This window comes from Oncorhynchus mykiss, chromosome 7 (assembly GCF_013265735.2).
Source record: "Oncorhynchus mykiss isolate Arlee chromosome 7, USDA_OmykA_1.1, whole genome shotgun sequence".
NCBI lineage: Eukaryota > Metazoa > Chordata > Actinopteri > Salmoniformes > Salmonidae > Oncorhynchus > Oncorhynchus mykiss.
The window spans coordinates 65133315-65152884 of record NC_048571.1 but is presented as its reverse complement, the minus strand read 5'-3'; the positions used below and the strand labels follow the sequence as shown (position 1 = coordinate 65152884).

The following is a 19570-nucleotide window of genomic DNA, read 5'->3' as shown; positions in this document are numbered from 1 at the left end:
GAATACTTAAGCAAATTAGGTATTTCTGCATTTTATTTTCAATACATTTGCAAAAATGTCAATAAAAATGTTTTCACATTGTCATTATGGGGCATTGTGTGTAGATTGGTGAGAAAAAAAGTCATATTTAATACAGCCTGAATTCAAAATGTAACACCAAAATGTGGAATAAGTCAAGGGTATAAATACTTTCTGAAGGCACTGCATGCACCACATTGTTGGGCAATAGACTAACCCATCCGCTGAATGCAATAATACCCTTCAATGGCTCAAGATAAAACACAATCCTTCTGCATCGATGCACGAGGAGAAGGCAGAGGTAAAGATGTTGCTTTAGTTCATTTTTCATTATTGTCCCCATCATTTCTATTACTTTTTTCTTAGTTAAACAGTGCAGCAAAAATGTCAGTTATTCAACAACCAAAACCCCTGCTTTAATTTAGACATACATTTTTAAAAAATCAGCAATTGACTAATATGGCTCAGTGGACGTCTGCAAATGTATGTAATATCTTACATTTCTGCACTTAATCAAACATGTTCTTGAGTTTCATCCCATTTTTTTTTTTTTTTTTTTTTTTTTGAAAGGCAGTGCAAGTATACTTTCCGTTTGAAATGTATTTTGGGCTGCGTACGTGTGCACACCAAGGTGTGACCCTCAACTCTTCACTGCTCCCTTATGCTGATCCCAAAGAGAACCATGACCCTCCAATTAAACCGTGTCTCTCATACAAGCACCCACACATCACACATGATCGTGAAGATCAGTCACCAGTTCATCTACTCTCATCTCTCCATTGAAGGTATTGTCTTCCCTAAATATAAGTTCATATCTACATAGGTAACCTATGTAAACACACACATACATATAGCGATATTAAATATACAAAAGTGCTTATTCTTGAAATAAGTGCTTTGGGTCAGGACTGAGTGAAAATAGAGTTGCTTGTTGTTGCATTACTGAAAATCGAAAAATGCTTTCCATTGTTCTATTGCCCTAAAAATCACAATACTAGGGTAAACCTTGTCCACAGTGTAAACGGAATGGTTAAATAGGGAGGGAGGAAATAAAAAAATAAAAAAGGGTATTGGTGGTATATCATGATCCTTTTTAGGCTTCTAACCTCCACACACTTGACTTATGCTTTCTTCAGTCCCACATGAAACTTGTTCCAAAAGGGGATTTTTGTTTTCAATGTCGTATCTAACCAGCCTAACAAAACCATAGGCTAAACCAAATCTATGGTCAATGAAATGTCACACAATATAAGATAAACAATGGATGGGACCTAGTTGTGAGAAGTTCATATTTAAACCAACCCAAAAAATTCTAACATAGCAAGTCACCCTTGAACATAATAAGAACATTATTTAATGGCTTACTATTCGATGTGATCTCACGTCATTGAACTAAACCTTCTCTGACATCATATAAAAAGGCTTATGTAAAATGCCACAAAAAGTTCAGGTAGCTTAATACAATCATTTTTTTCAGCATATTAGTATAAATGTGAGGAACAACGACGACACTGGTTTTGGCATTTGCTATTCCTACATGTTAGGGATAGACTTCGTCATCTTGTTTTTTTCTTAAACGCTTTGACATGAAATACCTTGTAGAATACCAGTACTGGCCACGGAACAGATAAGCTGTTTGTTCTCTCTGTTGATCTATTTTTTTCCTACATTCTTTTTTGAAACAGTTCCTTCCCAGCCATATGGTTGAATGCACCAGGAACTGACAATGAATCTCAGTCTGCAAAATGATTCAGAAATTGATGCAATGTTTTTTTCTTATATAAATAATAGTATGTACATCTAAAGATGTGCTAAATGGTTTCGATATTCCATTCAAAGAGAACAATTCTAGGGGTAACATTAGGTTACACAAGTGATGATAGGACTGAGGCATGTCGAGAAAAAAAAAACAATTCAACTGAGGAAGGTGGATGAGGTTGTCAGTGTATCACACGATAGAGGTATTGGTACCAGACATGCCTACATGGTGTTCTTGTTGACGCAAAAGAGAAACGGGAGCACACATACTTGAAAATGGGTGTAAAAGAAATCAATCACTTTTGGTATTCTTTGAAATTCAAATAAATAAAATACTCTAAGACACTTCTTAAACAACTTCCGAGATGCAGTTACTTATATATAAAAGCCATTGTGACGCTGATAATCATACATTTAAAAAAGCTTTTAAAAAAAAAGTAGCTGTCCATACATAACCATAGCAACGTAATGCAGATATTTTAGTTTTCAGTGTTAGCCATATGTTGTGAAGAGTAAAGATACCGGTACATTACCACTACTTTCACAATTTCACTATCTAAGCCAAACTACATTTATGTAATATTGAAAATACATTAACAAAATAGGATAATGCTTAATATTACAGTACACCATGGATTTGAAATGTTCCTGAATTCCAATTAGTTTATGGAAGTGTGAGTACGGTCAAATACTGATAGATTTTGTAATCTGAATTTTTTCAAAATCGCTACAACCACATGAAAACAATTACAACAGAGTGAACATAATTTGAATTATGTTCTAATTAACATAACTAACAATCTTCATAAATAGCTTAATAAAGTGAAACACAAAAAAACTAAATTGATTCAACTAATGTGCAAAAGAAGACAGAAGCAAACCAGTATGGCTGTTTGGCATGAATAGATAAATAGATAAAAAAAAATGGAAAATTACATGAACCTTTCCACTATAGCAAACAGCAGGGAAATAAAAATGCTATAAGAGTTTGAAGGCTGTCTGTGACTGAATATTGCTTCCAATTCCAAATAACGTAAAGAGTCAAATTAAACATTACATGTAGATCCGCATTGACGGAAACCGTGAACACAATCCATGGAAAAGGCAGCAATATTTTAGCAGCTATATTAAAAACACGTATTTTCTCATGGCTCTGTTGTGCAAACATATTTGACTGACAATTCACAAGTAAATGTGACGTTGGTTTACATTGTGTAAACAAGTGTTAATACAACAATAGCTTATACCGCAATCAGTATGTGTGCTAAACCCATCTTTCTTTAAAAAAACAAACAGAATTTCATCCTTTAAAAATGTCCCACTAGAATTGTTCTCTTTTTAAGTCTCAAATAATCAGGGATAAGGTGGGAGATCAGAGGGCATAAACTAGTTGGGGATGAGGGGGTGGGGTCATCTCTTAGTAATTCTCAGTGTTCCATAGGCACAACATTGTTTAAATATCCAGAAACGCCTACGACAGTGACAAGCGGTAGTGGGGTTCAGGCAAGAACCACAACCTCTTCCTTTAGTATGGACTCCTTGAGAGGTGGGCTAATGCAGAAACCCCCAGTCAGGCAGTGTCTGGACCCGTTGGATGGTGTCACTCAGATGGCCTTAGCCATTAGGAAGTGCTTGTTGTCGGATGTCTAGGGGAGTAGACACCAGCTTGTAACCACTTATTTTAAAATCTATGGGGTTTCTGTGCAGAGCTTTCAACTCTCTCTCTCTCTCTTCAGAGACGCACAGCACGGGAAATACCCACACATGCTGCATATTGCACCAGTTTAAGTCAGAGGAGAAGTTGGAGGCACCGTTCTCCTTCTACTAGGTCATCGCTTTCACTGGGATTTGCGAGGTTAGTTTATTCGTTGTTGAAGTGCAATATCAAAAATTCACCAAAAATGGAAATTTAATTTAGAACTAAAATGAAACTATCTGTAACTTGTCACACATGCTTGTAAATCTGTTAATTCAACAAAAACATCCATGATAATATCGTAAGGGGTAAAAATCATCACTGCTGGTAGGATTTAGAGGGACTCCGTGACGAGCTCTGTCCTGGACACTGGACAGAGGGTGTCTTACCTAAGTCCAGGCTAGTGACAACAGACAAATAAACAATGAAAATGATGCCAGAGGAGAGAGGCAAATAATTGCATATAGGTTTGACAACACCCATTAGGGATTTCGTTTTTCTTCAAACAGACAGACACACGCACACACATCCAAACACACACACACGTGAAACTAAGTATATTCCTGCTCTTGTTGTGTGTTAGAAAGGGGGGGGGGTTGTAACCCGGATCATAGTGGATTAAAGAGGGGCGATCCGGCTAGTTAGAGATACAACGGGACAGGGGCACCTAGGGTATGGCGGTCTGAGGGGGAGCAGGTTTGGGGGGGAGTTTTATCTCACTCGGTGAAGCAGCCGTCCAGGCCGATGGTGCCATGACGGTCCTTGGCGTAGGTGTGGCGCAGGTTGCCGTTGGGCAGGGGCCCGCAGGCGGCGATGCCACAATGCTTCAGCAAGTTGAGGCCAAAGGAGGAGGCGGCGCTGGCGTCTTTGGGAGGGAAAGGCTTCATGGTGGAGAGGATCAGGGCCAGGCAGTCCGCCACATCCTTGTTAGGGGCACAGGCCAGGGCCGGGGTGTGGCCTGATGAGAGGAGAAAGAAACAAAAACACACAATTGATTAAAAGACAATTCACATTTAGGAAGAACAAATTCTCTTTTATAAAATTCTCAATAACAACCTGGTTAGTCAAGAGGGCTAAGCACTTTTACTCAGACACATATACACACCAAAACGAGATAAGCAAATGGCCACCTCACCCCAGTGGCATAGGCAGAAATTGATGTGTGGATGGGCCTGAGTAAGTGACTGGGCCAACATTTTCCAGAAAAAATACGGCAAAATTCCCGTCATATTTAAGTGAAAATTTGTTCAATCATATTGTATAATTGAAAACACAAAAAATGGTACATTTGACAAAGAAACACTACAAACTAGGGATGTGCACGGTTATTTGAATATCTGAATGGACGTTAGTAGTCGAATAATGGTGAGTATTCATTTTTGGGACCAAAAAAATGTATAGGCCAAATTTAACATTTCTACTTTTCTAAATGACATCAAATCAAATGTTATTGATCACATACACATGATTAGCAGATGTTAATGCGAGTGTAGCGAAATGCTTGTGCTTCAGGTTCCGACAGTACAGTAATATCTAACAATTCCACAACAACTACCTAATACACAAATGTAAAGGGATGGAATAAGAATATATACATATAAATATATGGATGAGCGATGGCCGAGCGGCATAGGCAAGATGGTATATGCACACATATGAGATGAGTAATGTAAGATATGTAAACTTTATTAAAGTGGAATTATTTAAAGTGACTAGTGATCCATTTATTAAAGTGGTCAATGATTTGAGTCTGTCTGTATGTAGGCAGCAGCCTCTCTGTGTTAGTGATGGCTGTTTAACAGTCTGATGGCCTTGAGATAGAAGCTGTTTTTCAGTCTCTCGGTCCCAGCTTTGATGCACCTGTACTGACCTCGCCTTCTGGATGGTAGCGGGGTGAACAGGCAGTGGCTCGGGTGGTTGTAGTCCTTGATGATCTTTTTGGCCTTCCTGTGACATCGGGTGCTGTAGGTGTCCTGGAGGACAGGTAGTTTACCCCCGGTGATGCGTTGTGCAGATCGCACTACCCTCTGGAGAGCCCTGCGGTTGAGGGCGGTGCTGTTGCCATACCAGGCAGTGATACAGCCCGACAGGATGCTCTCAATTTTGTGCATTTGTAAAAGTTTGTCAGAGTATTTGGTGACAAGCCACATTTTTTCAGCCTCCTGAGGTGCGCCTTCTTCACCACGCTGTCTGTGTGGGTGGACCATTTCAGTTGGTCCGTGATATGTACGCCGAGGAACTTGAAGCTTTCCACCTTCCCCACTACTGTCCCGTCGAGATGTAGGCATCTCGTCGTTGTTGGTAATCAAGCCCACTACTGTTGTGTCGTCTGCAATCTTGATGATTGAGTTGGAGGTGTGCATGGCCACGCAGTCATGGGTGAACAGGTAGTACAGGAGGGGGCTAAGCACGCACCCTTGTAGGGCCCCAGTATTGAGGATCAGCGAAGAGGAGATGTTTCCTACCTTACCAATTGGGGGCAGCCCGTCAGAAAGTCCAGGACCCAATTGCACAGGGTGGGGTTGAGACCCAGGGCCTCAAGCCTAATGAGCTTGGAGGGTACTATGGTGTTCAATGCTGAGCTGTAGTCAATGAACAGTATTCTTACATAGGTATTCCTCTTGTCCAGATGGGATAGGGCAGTGTGCAGTGTGATGGCGATTGCATCGTCTGTGGACCTGTTGGGGCGGTATGCAAACTGAAGTGGGTCTAGGGTGACAGGTAAGGTGATATGATCCTTGACTAGTTTCTCAAAGCACTTCATGATGACAGAAGTGAGTGCTTTGCCTTCTTGGGTACAGGAACTATGGTGGCCATCTTGAAGCATGTGGGGACAGCAGACTGGGATAGGGAGCGATTGAATACGTCCGTAAACACACCAGCCAGCTGGTCTGCACATGCGGCTAGGGATGCTGTCTGGGCCGGCAGCCTTGCGAGGGTTAAAACATTTAAATGTCTTACTCACGTCGGCCACGGAGAAGGAGAGGGGGAGTCTGCAATCCTTGTGTCATTGTTCCATACAAGGATATACCGTGACGTTCTAAATTATTAAATTGAATAAAACAAACTTCGCAATGTCGTTTTTATGACGTGTGCCCCATAAAAAGACTGGTAGCCTTCACGTGTGTAGCTATTTTATGTTGGTCAAACAAAAAGTCTCAATTTGTAGCAAATGGAATTAGACTTCACTAAATGCAATGCAAAGTTAGTTTAATGAGGAATAGGCTACAACGAGCAACCAACAGGCAGGCTGTTTTATTTGAATGGGGTTGGTGAGTAAGTACATCACGTGTCCTCAAGAATTAGCCTAGCTAGCTAGCTTCTCTAGGCTACTCCAGTCAAGACAGGCACTGTTATACGTGATGATAAATAATATTGTGGCTGATAAAAGTTGGCTGCAGCCAAGTTGCCTTGGGTACGGCATCTCTCCTACGCAGTCTGCTCGCTGCCATCTGACCGGCCCCTCAGCAGCTGCAGCAATAGAGCAGTGCTCAGGTTAAAAAACGCATATTTGAGATATCTAACGTACTTTTTAAAAACACATTTCATGCAATTCTACAACACTATACATGTCTGGAGACATTATGAGAATCTATAATAGGCTATTACAAAAAAGACAGGGTAGGCTATTCTGTTGACACTGACAAACTTCCAACAATTAAAAACTAGAGGAAATGATTGTTCTAAACTTTCCAGTGGCACTGTCTCACTCAATGATAAAGTCAGTGAATATGCGTACTTATCGGGGATATGGCCGACATGCTCCACTAGTGTAAAGACATTAGTCCCTGGTGTAGCTTACTACAACGAATAAACTACACTACATGCTGAAATCATTTGAAAGGATCAATTCGGAATATATGTGACTTTTGTGTTTAACCCGTGATTGAATTTTGAAATATTGTGATAGGCTACTTTAGAAGATTCTCACCCAGAAAGACTCAAAGCTGTAATCGCTGCCAAAAGTGATTATAACTGTATTGACTCAGGGGTGTGAATACTTAAATAAACAAGATGACTTTTATTTTCAATACATTTTCCAAAAAATCTAAAAACATATTTTCACTATGTCATTATGGGGCATTGAGTGTTGATGTTTGAGAAAGAAAATACATTTCATGAATTCAGGCTGTAACACAACAAATGTAGAATAAGTCAAGGGGTATGAATTCTTTCTGAAGACACTGTATATATTTTAAGCCAGCCTGATTGGTTAGGCCAGTATTCAATCTGGCAGAGCATCGACCCAGCCAGGCCCTGCAGTGGCTTTGACTATGCCTCACCCAGAGGGGTATACTACAATTGAAGCAAGGGTTTTCTAAAGCCAGCCAGCTTCAGTTAGCTTCACATTCCAGCTCAGGCGGGCAGGTAGCCTAGTGGATATAGCGTTGGACTTGCAAGCGAAAGGTTGCAAGATTGAATCTCCGAGCTGAAAAGGTACAAATCTGTCGTCCTGCCCCTGAACAAGGCAGTTAACTCACTGGTCCTAGGCCGCCATTGAAAATAAGAATATGTTTGTAACTGACTTGCCTAGTTAAATAAATGGAAAATAAAAAATATAAATAAAATCCATACTACGACGGTAAATATTGCTCCTCCGCCTGCCGCTAATCTAGCAGGCTTGTAGGTGCTCATGCATGTGGCTAGTCGAATGCCAAACTCTTCATTGAGACAATGCTGAAACATCCATCCATGGTCGAGTCAGTGCCACATTGTCATTTGTGCCGAAATCAAAATGAAAGAAAAGTTATGGTGTGAAATAAGCTTGAAATGACTTATCATTAATGGTGTGCTCATCAATCCACGTGCACCTTTTTTTTTTACCCAAATAATTGTATTAAGTCATACACAAGTTTTACTGTGTGAAGTTTCAAATGCATTCCGTTATTATTAAATGTGCTAGGTATTTAAAAAAAAAATTTAGCACACAAACCATTTGATTAACAAAATATTGAAATCCGTAGTCTTCCTCAAATGAAGAGCATGATGACGGTCCTCAACTCGCGGCTCGGACACTTCATTTCAGGGAAAATTTAGTTAGTCATGAGTTAGCCTGCCCTGGAGCAGGTTAGTTCTGAAGGATTCATTGCCATAGAAATGTACCTGGCTAAAAGGTGAGCCACTTTCGTGGTACTGGTTATCCCGAGTTGAACTCAGTTAACGAAAGTTACCTCGTACGTAGGATAGGGCTCTGGTCTTTTTTCACTAACCGACACTGGTGACTCACCCTCCTCATCAACAGCCATCACGGCTGCCCCCCGGCTGAGCAGCACCTGCACCACCGTAGCCAGACCATTCCTCGCAGCGATATGAAGGGGCCTGAGGAGGAAGAGGGGAGAGATAAGGGATAGACAGTCAATAGACCACCTGGGCAAACAAATCGCTAGGTTATTACGGTGTTAAACAGCCCCAGCTTCAACTCTAACTTGTCCCAACTCTTGGAGTTAGGAGTCACACCGTTTGAGAGTTGGAAAGAGCTGAGTGAGAGCTGAAGCTGGGGTTTTCTACAGTGTTGAACAGTGTCATTAATGAAAGGCTGAGTAGCTGAGATGATGGCTCACATTTGCAGTGCACCGTTTGTTGCATTGATGAGGGAGGGGTCGCTGATCTCTCCCAGGATTAACAGGGCACACATCTCATGAGCCTGCCGGAGAAAACACATAAAGTAAGTAAGCCTTGTCCAAACCAGAAAGGCTCCTCCTCTATGGGCCAATCTTCTGTCCCTGTAGCGTGAGACAGCTTGATGTACCAGTTCCCCCTGGACACTACACCAGTCTGTCGCCGGGAAACACTAGGATTGGAAGATCTAGTACTCTGATGGTTAAACTCAGATGGAAACACACATGCCATTTCCCTGCCACCTAATTTGTGCATTGGTATCAACAGAAATACAAATGGGCAATCTAAAGGATAAAGCACTTTTTCCAATGAAACTTGTTGTGTATTTGGCTACAGTGGGTCAGAATTCTAAATAACATAGGGTTGTGTGTCAGCTAGATATTTGATGGAGTGTCTTGCCTTGCTGCGGGACTTGAGTGACCGAGTGAGTGAGTAGGGATGGGCATTTTAAATGTTTTTATTATTTGAGTACTTGCACAATTTTTTTTGGAGCACCCGATTGAGTATTATTATTAGAACACAAGACCCGCACCGGAAAACAATGTGTGCATTTATCTACAGGTAACTGACAAATAATGGAAACACTTGAGTAAATGAGGGATACAAAGTATACTGAGAGCAGGTGCTTCCACACAGGTGTGGTTCTTGAGTTAATTAAGCAATTAACATCCCATCATTCTCAGGGTCATCACAGATTATCCATTATATTGACTAGATATTCAAGTGGCCACTCTAACAATTAAAATAAATGTCTTCAAAAATGTAAGGGAATCGGGAGGATGTAAGATCAGGTGGGACCACTCAAGCCAATGACAGAACAGATACACGTGTGATCAACAGGCATGTTATAAAAGCTGCGTTTCAAACACAAAAGACACTCCCTCCTCCCTCCTTGGGGGAATCCCCGCGGCCATCTTTGCCGTCGGTCCAAACAATTAGCTAAGCAAGGGAAATTGGCATTCGTAAGCCCCTCAACCCTTGTTTGTGATCGAGTGTGCAAGTGTACAATAAAGTTCACTACGGGGCCTGAAACTCCACATAATTCAATTCACAATGATTGTAAATCCGCTAAGAAAAGTTAGCCAAAACTTAAAACCAACATCAATATGGAGAAGTCAACATACCACTAAGTAAAAAATAATGTAAATAAGTTAGAAATTGTAGTAAAACACGTGTCAAAAAAGTAATTATGTTTGGTTAGCTTGCGCATGCAACTTTCCCTGACATTACACTTATACATGGATATGTCCCATAGGATGACAATGCCCCCATCCACAGGGCACAAGTGGTCACTAAATGGTTTGATGAGCATGAAAATGACATAAACCATAAGCCATGACTGTCTCAGTCACTTATGGGAGATTCTGGAACAGCGTCTTAGACACCATTTTCCACCATCATCAACAACACACCAAATAATGGAATTTCTCGGGGATCAATAGTGTTGCATCTTGTGATGGGAAGAAAAATTGATAGTTACATATCTGGATATCATTTTTTGACAAAATATCGTATCGTTTTGACAATATCACAATATTATTTTTTACACTAGTTGACTGTACCTCCACCAAAACGTCAAAGTTTGTTCTCCATCTTTTTAAATAGGGAGCCAATTGTTTTCAGCACTTTTATTTCCATGACTGATCAAAACTCTTTTTGTCATGGCTCTCTCTTGTCCCTCTGTAGCAGAGCAATGTTTAGAACATCGAATCACAATAAAATCACAGTCTCTTCCCTCCAATAGTTACAGACATATGTAGAATCTATGCCAAGGTGCATTGAGGCCGCTCTGGCTTGTGGTGGCCTAACGCCCTATTAAGACACTCTGTTGGTGTTCCTTTATATTTGACCTGTATATGCTAACAACGCTACTGGGTTTTTCACGCTCAATAGTTTCCCGTTTGTAAAGAAGGATCCACCACCCAAAGAACATCAGGCCAACTTGACAACTGTGGGAAGCATTGGAGTCAACATGGGCCAGCATCCCTGTGGAACGATTTCCACACCTTGTAGTCCATGCCCTGACAAATTGAGGCTATTCTGAGGGAAAGGGGTGGGGGGGTTTGGTATACTCAGTGTAAATTCGTCAATTAAAAATACAAGTGCCATTTAAGATTCATTATTTAACCCATACGTTTAAGATGGGGGAGGGGGGGTTCTACTAAGCCATATGGTTTTGAGTTTAGCCCATACAAAGGCATTGAATAACAGATTCACTCCATGGAGCAACAGATAGTACCCCACCCCCCAAAAAATCGAAAGGAGGTTTGTTTTTAAGTGTCTATCCAATATCTGAGATATAAGATCAGGAGACATTAATATATATGAAAATATATATATATATATGAAAATATATATATATATATATATATATATGAAAATATATATATATATATATATATATATATATATATATATATATGAAAATATATATATATATATGAAAATATATATATATATATATATATATATATATATATATATATATATATATATATATATATATATATATATATATATATATATATATATATATATATATATATATATATATATATTTTTTTACATGTATTTAACCCCTCTCCATATATACAGTACTTCCATAAATGTTTCACTGGTACCGGTGGACCTCCAGACGAGTCTTGCGAGGCTTGTGGCTGTCCTAGAGCAAAACAATCGACATGTACAGTAAATGTTCACCTTTACACAGATGGGTCATATCAGTGTGAAGGCTAAACTGTTCGGACGCTACAGACAATTTTGTGAGAAGACCGATTTTCTCATGGTCTGACAAACACCGTTCCAGCTCTGTCACCTTTCACCGCAGAGGTAGAAGTATTGCATAGGTGGCGGATTCACACCTATCCAATGCAAAAAAAATGATATCTCTAGCTTAAACTGACAGATTTAATGGGGATATTTGTATTATGTTAATTCGATTTCTGCGGGGGCAGAAAACAAGTCAGTATCTGGTGTGACCAACACTTGCCTCATGCAGCGCGACACATCTCCTTCGCATTGAGTTGATCAGGCTGTTGATTGTGGCCTGTGGAATGCGGTCTCCCTCCTCTTCAATGGCCTACTGTTTAGAGCGTTGGGCCAGTAACCAGAAGGTTGCTGGATCGAATCCCCAAGCTGACAAGGTAACAATCTGTCGTTCTGCTCTGAATAAGGCAGTTAACCCATTGTTCCCTGATAGGCCGTCGTTGTAATTAAGCATTTTTTCTTAACTGACTTGCCTAGTTAAATCAAATAAAAAATAGCTGTGAAGTTGTTGGATCTTGGCGGGAACTGGAACACGCTGTCATACACATCAATCCAGAGCATCCCAAACATGCTCAAAAGATGACATGTCTGGTGAGTACGCAGGCCATGGAAGAACTGGGACATTTTCAGCTTCCAGGAATTGTGTACAGATCCTTGCGACATGGGCTAGTGCATTATCATGCTGAAATATGTGATGGCAGCAGGTGAATGGTACAACATTGGGCCTCAGGATCTCATCATGTATCTTTGTGCAATCAAATTGCCATTGATAAAATGGAATTGTGTTGGTTGTCCATCAGTGTTTGTTGTCCAACGTTGACATCAGCAAACCGCTCACCCACACGACACCATACACGTGGGTATGCAGTTAGACTTACTGCCAAATTCTATAAAACGAAGATGGAGGCAGCTTATGGTAGAGAAATGAACATTAAATTCTCTGGCAACAGCTCTGGTGGGCATTCCTGCAGTCAGCATGTCAATTGCACACTCCCTCATAACATGAGGCATCTGTGACATTGTGTTGCGTGACAAAACTGAACATTGTAGTGGCCTTTTAAGTAACATGCCGTTTAATCAGCTTCTTGATATCTCACACCTGTCAGGTGGATGGATTATCTTGGCAAAGAAGAAATGCTCTTTAATAGGGATGTAATCAAAGTTGTGCCCAAAATTGTGACGTCAACTTTTTGTGTGTATGGAACATTTCTGGGATCTTTTATTTCAGCTCATGAAACATGGGACCAACACTTTACACTTTATATTTTTGTTCAGTGTATAAAGTTAGTGAAAACCATTTCTAAGATGCATACTAAGTTTTTCCAAACGCACTTCACTCGTGCATAAGAGAGGGAGGCTTGTGCTGCCAGTGCTGGCACATGCACAGATCAAATACACCGCTGAGATGCCGATTAAGCTGTTTACATGTCCTAATCATTTGAAAGTTTGCTCAGAAACTCAGGTTTTGTTATTGGCGTATGCTTACTTCCTTTATCACCTTACGTCGATTCAGATAAGCAGAGTAAGGTGCTTACATTCAAAGACTCAATCATGGACAAGGAGAGTTGAGGCTGCTTTGCGTGATGTATTGTCGTCTTCCTTCTTGGCTGTGAGCGATTGCCTGTGCCAAATAATGTTTGTACCATGTTTTGTGCTGCTACTATGTTGTGCTGCTACCATGTTGTATTGTCATGTGTTGCTGCCATGCTGTTGTCATCTTAGGTCTCTACTCATGTAGTGTTGTCTCTCGTCGTGATGGGTGTTTTGTTCTCTATTTTTATTTTAAATCCCAGCCCTCGTCCCTGCAGGAGGCCATTGTAAATAAGAATTTGTTCTTAACTTACTTGCCTAGTTAATTAAAGGTAAAAAAAATGAATAATGCCATACTTGGCCTTCTGCCATAATCAGTTTAATATTGAATAATTAGTGTGCATACTCAATTATTCCAAAACGGCAGCTCGTTGTTGGAACACATATTTCCCTACTTCAATCAACCAGAGAATGTAGCTTGAGTATGTATCCCATCCGTTAGATAAGTTTTTAATAGGCATTTATTTCTGAGCGCAAGTGAGAGAGACACGGAGGGGAAAGGGAATTTATGGAGAAGAACTGTGTGACGCTTGGCTTGGTTTCATGTTTGTTGTGCCCCGGAAATGCACTTGTAAAAATGAAAACACCAGGGTCAAAGCAAATGAACGTTGTCTTAAGAGACCAAAAAATAAATACATTCGGGAAAAAATGTAATTGGCACATTACACCAAATTGTAAAAATAATAAAAATATAATCTCTGGTTAAAGATTGAGTTTTGACATGCGTTTGAGTACTCATGCCTATGAGTGAGTGAGTGAGCGAGCGATCAAGCATGCGTGCTCCCACCTTGCTGCAGGCCAGGTGAAGGGCGGTGTTGTCGTTGACATCCAGCAGGGTCAGGTCTGCCTTGGCCTGGTGCAGCAGGACCTCTGTTGGGTTAACACATCTCTAACAATTACACAATCATCAGTATCATCATCATCATCATCATCATCGTCGCTAAGCTGCAGAACAGTCCACAACAAGCTTCCTCCAGTTGCTATAGTCACTATCAGTTCATAAATACATGTAATACATTAATATAAAATAAAACAAATGACATATCACACTAATAAGACTAAAGGTTCAGTTTTCATATTTACTGGATCAATGATCACATTTCCTCATCTCTGGTCACTCACCGACGGCTGCAGTCTGTCCGTTGTTGGCGGCAACCATTAACGCGGAGTGTCCGGTGGTGTCCACCGCATTGACCTCTGCCCCCTGAACCAGGGCCAGCTGCAGCCCGGCCACACTCTCTGAATAGGCAGCTGCGTGCAACGGGGTCCTTCAGGCACAGCCCAGGTCAGCCACAACCAGGCAGACAGACAAGTAAGCAACAGTGGCAAGCTGCAATACACTAGACTAGAAATATCACCGTACGAAAATGCATAGAAAGAAACTCAAAATAGACATGACACGCACCTTCCTTTGGCATCTCTGATGTTCACCATCTGAGTTCCAACGGTCTCCACCAGTAGTTCAGCAGCACCATCATGGCCATTTATTCTGGAAAGGAGCAAGAAAACATCCTCCAGCTCTCTTATCAAAAAGGAGAGCAACATTCTGATGGATTCAATGCCAGAGCTGATCAACTGATAGAAGAATACAGAAACCAGAAGTAGTGCTGTTTGATTATAAATGCACTATGCATTATGTGGGTTGAATTCTGTAACACAGAATAAAACAATAAATAAAAGTCTTATGATGGTAGTGACTGCCCATTACTACTGATCACGTATTTACCATAATTTATTCACATGACTTTAATAAAATATTTCAGTTGTGTATATTACATTTATTTTACAAGATTATTATTATTTAATTCCGTGTCATCATCTCATCTCTATAGAGCTGCAGTATATGCTGTCTGCCAAAATCTGATTTGAGTAATTCTTCAAAGTAAATAACGCATACTTTTGAGACTGCTGAATACCAACGTTCAATCACCTACAGTTTCCCAACTCCGGTCCTCCAGTACCCCCAAAAGTACACATCCAAATCTCGAGCTTTGATAACAAAATAGATCAGTCGGTGAAGCACTTGCGAGGCACAACGGAGCATAAATTAAAATAATTTGCTTTTTTATTTGACTGGACTGATGGTACCTGCATCTCATGATCATGGTGCTTTCAAAACAACTGGGAACTCTGAAAAAAGGAGGCCAAATCAAGATGTCTGTGAACTTCAGGTCAGAAAGTCGGAGTTCTAGAAAGATGCCAGAGTTTCCGAGTTGGATGACCATTCAAAGCGATTTTTCCCAGTCGGATCTCGTTTTTCCCCCTTTAGTTCCCAGTTGTCTTTAAAACACTTAAGTCGGAAATGTCAGAATTCACAGTTGTTTTGAACAGGCATTAGTCTCAGTGGAGTGAGGGAGAGAACAGCAGAGGGTCCACCCTCTCACGGTCCCTGCTCTTTCTTCCTTTCCTCTGGGTGAGACTGATCAGAGAGAGGGGACACCGTCCACCTGATGCCACCTGATGTTCAAACTGAAGTCGCACTGCATCTGCCTCATGCACAAATTCATATTATTCCTATGACCAGGGAAAGTGCTTTAAAATAGCTGCTAATAATAATAAAAATGCAGGGCTATCGATAGACTTGGCTACTCATTCATTGCAGTGCGAGTGGCAGTAGAGAGAGAAGCATGCTGTGTTTGTAATAGTGTTGAATACAAAGTGCTGACAGTGATGAATACAAACTTAAACATGAACCCACACATAAAAACAGCAGCTCTTTGCTGTAATCTTTGACAGTCTATCTGTGGTCATGGTTTTAAAAGTTAATAAATCTTTTGTAGGCTAGTATCAAACTTTGCTGTGGCCGTGGAAGCTGCAGGTAGCTCAAATCACTATGCCCTTCCGATTGAGTAGGTGCACTCAATCTAGCCACAGATCTCCCGGTCATCCAGGTAGGCGGAGTTTGTCTTTTCAGACAAATCAAATAGTTCAAAATGGGAACACTTTGCCTACCCGGTGCACAGGGCTTCTGATTGAACTACACCTCCAGCCAACATCGCAACACGGAAAAGAGAAGGGAAAAAAAGAGCTGATGGCTTTATCGTCGGCTTTTCTACACAAATGTTTGGTGATTGACTGTGATTGACTAGGAATGCCTTGAAGATCGACCAGTCTATCGTGATTGACTAGGAATGCCTTGAAGATCGACCAGTCTATCGTGATTGACTAGGAATGCCTTGAAGATCGACCAGTCTATCGTGATTGACCGGTTGGTGACCACTAATGTTGAATACTGGCCTGTTGGAAACTACAACTCCCTACTACTGTGCACAGTCCAGGTTTGATCTGATTTCTAAAAGAGAAACTGCAGTGAGAAAATGCGCGTTGAGCTCACAGAAAAAAACTAAATGGAATTAAAATAATTGAACAGATGTTGGTCGATAAACTAGCAACATTTCAGTTAATCACTCAGCACTACCTAGAAAGGTAGGAGGAACCAGTCGTGGTACTCACAGAGCACAGTGCAATGGGGTGAAGGGGTTTCCTTCCTGTATGCTAAAAGGTTTGTGGTCAAGAAAAACATCCAAACAGTCCTCGTGCCCTGAAAGAGAAAAAAGATGAGTCAGACAACGGTTCACAGTTTAGGAGCAACGAGTTCTCTCCATGCCAGAAAGCCAAATCCTATAATTTGTGAGTTATTCACCAGGGTTATTTGTAGCCCCTCCATGAAGGCGTGTCTCACCGTGGTAGGCTGCCCAGTGGGCGGGGGTGTATCCGCTGTAGTCCAACAAGGAGTCCAGGGGGTCGGTGCTTGTGGCACCCTGCAGCAGGCTGCGCAGGAGCTCCATGTGGCCGCAGGAGGAGGCCAGGTGCAGGGGTGTGCGTCCCCGGGACTCCCTGCACAGAGCAGAGGCCCCGTGCTCGAGCAGGGCCGACACACAGTCCTCACAGCCCATCGCCGCCTGGAGGAAGAGACAAAACAGTTACAGAGGATGAACCCATCACTGCTAAGAGGAAGGAAGGACAGAAGGAGAAAAGAGAAAGGAAAGAGAAGAGAGAGAGCGCCGCGAGACGGAGAGAGTGCCGCGAGACGGAGAGAGCGAAAGAGAAGAACAGATGAAAGGCATAAGTGTTTTTGAACCACCACAGTAGGTTGGGCAAGGTAAGACATTATATACACATGGTGGAGAAACTCACAGCTCTGTGTAGAGCAGTGCGGCCTCTCTTGTCAGCGGTGTCAGCCCCGGCTCCCTTCTCCAGCAAGATGTGGACACAGTCAGTGTGACTACCCAGAGCTGCCAGCATCAGAGCCGTCCTGCACACGCGCACACACACACACACACACACAAGGTTAAACAGGGAACACTCTACTAGAGCATTGTTGTAAAAAAAGAAAAAAAAAGAAAAGCTGACATTGTAGGAAACTAGAAAATCCTCTGTCCTTCCTTTCTAGTGGGTGCACATAATGTTCAATAAATTAATGAGTCACTCACTGTCCCTGTATGTCGACGATATCGATGACGTCAGCCTTCTCTCCTCGGTTGACCAGCATGAGCAGACAGTCTGTTTGGCCGTTGGAAGCTGGAGGAGGTGACGGAGACAGTCAAATTTTGAGACAAGCACATACAATGAAGAGCAGAGAGAACGCAACACAGAGAGGTGTGAAAATATGAACATGTGCTCAAACATATACAAACACCAAGAGGATCAGAATCTAACCACCACCCAATAGAGTGCAACATACACACACACCTGCGACATGAAGCGGGGTCCACTTGCGGCGGCGCTCCTTGAGGTGGCAGGAGGCCCCGTGGGACAGCAGTACCTCCACGCACTGAGCATGTCCCCGCTGCGCTGCCAGGTAGAGGGCGGTGTGCCCCCCCGCGTCCCGAACATCCAGACTCACCAGCGTCTCAGACAACACCCCCAAAGCCTCACAGTGACCATTATACGCCTGGATGAGGGAAAAGGGCAGGGAATACAAGACTGTGAGAATGGCAGTGGGTCACTGTGTTAATGGGATATTTATTTCACTCCAACTCCAAACCAGCACCTCATAACAGTGTAAGAATGGGGGTCATGCGGATAAATGGGTCAATGAATTGGGTGACTGTGTTAAATGGATAGTTCACTCCAACTTTGAACTGGCACTGTAGAACAAAGAGAGGGCCGTAATAAAACTAATGTAACAGTCTAATCAGAAGTTAAACCAATAGACATAGTACAATGAAACGGAACGTCGGGCCAGAGGAAACGAGGCTAAGCGGGTGTACTGTACTCACGGCTAAGTGCAAAGGGCTAACTGGAACACTGCTCTCCACGTCTCCCAGACAGTTGAAAGACATCTCCAAGAGCTGGGGAACAGAGGGACAAAGGGAGGAGTTTGCAACCTGTACATACCATTTACTAAGATCACTGCACTTCCCAAAGGAAGCCAGAAACCGGTACACATTCATCTGAGTTTATCCCTCTGAAAAGGAAGCAACAGTAAATGCTGTACCGACACTTTACCAACAGCCAATCTCAACTCTTAAAAAGGGGTGGCTGAAAAGACAACTTAATTACAAAGGCCATTACCAGTTCCAAAGCCTTACATTTCAGAACCATTTTGAAGTACAACTTTGGATGCATCTCAATACTCTAAATTTATGTCTTTTCCTCTTCTTTATCTGCACTGATCTGAAATCAACAGCCTAGTGAACGCAATATGGTTGGATGTCTACTAGGACTTTGCAGTCACTTGTCCTGTTGTTTCATAGTGCAGACAAAGACGAGGAGGGTAAGCCCCTATTGAAAAGACACCATGATTTGGTCTCATCTTTCCCGGTATGTCTGTAGCACACACACACTGGTAGTCCCTCCTCCTACTGACTCACCAGCTCCAGGTTCTGCTTGTTTCCGTGGGCTGCTGCATAGTGGACTGCGCTGTAACCCTTGGTGTTCCTCAGAGCTGGGTCAGCCCCATTATCCAACAGATACTCTAAACAACTACACATACAAAGGGGGAGAGGACAGACATGTTGGTTATGTCAACCAACAAACTGTTGGATACACAACTACATTAACACAGAGAATAACGGTGAAAGGTCAATCAACAAGCCGTCAAATACATGGGCAGGTTAACCTTAACTGCAAACCATTGCCAAATATAATACATTTCTAAATGGTTCCCATCTTCTGAGA

At 41.8% G+C, this 19570-nt stretch overlaps 1 protein-coding gene across 2 annotated transcripts in view; it reads right to left on the bottom strand.

The window, feature by feature from the left end:
• Positions 1 to 19570, bottom strand: part of LOC110528255 (serine/threonine-protein phosphatase 6 regulatory ankyrin repeat subunit C) — a 36962-nt gene continuing 17392 nt past the window's right edge. The window contains exons 16-28 of one of the 2 annotated variants that reach the window (XM_021610152.2): positions 19264 to 19375; positions 18670 to 18741; positions 18140 to 18341; positions 17881 to 17968; positions 17585 to 17702; positions 17130 to 17349; positions 16901 to 16988; positions 14853 to 14936; positions 14570 to 14715; positions 14235 to 14317; positions 9034 to 9116; positions 8700 to 8791; positions 1 to 4430 (exon numbers count right to left, since the gene is read on the bottom strand). In XM_021610152.2, the coding sequence (XP_021465827.2) occupies positions 4189 to 4430; positions 8700 to 8791; positions 9034 to 9116; positions 14235 to 14317; positions 14570 to 14715; positions 14853 to 14936; positions 16901 to 16988; positions 17130 to 17349; positions 17585 to 17702; positions 17881 to 17968; positions 18140 to 18341; positions 18670 to 18741; positions 19264 to 19375 (1630 nt within the window). In that variant the 3' untranslated portion in view covers positions 1 to 4188. Of the gene's footprint in view, positions 4431 to 8682; positions 8792 to 9033; positions 9117 to 14234; positions 14318 to 14569; positions 14716 to 14852; positions 14937 to 16900; positions 16989 to 17129; positions 17350 to 17584; positions 17703 to 17880; positions 17969 to 18139; positions 18342 to 18669; positions 18742 to 19263; positions 19376 to 19570 lie in introns of both variants that reach the window. The other variant, XM_021610154.2, reaches the window with a different exon arrangement.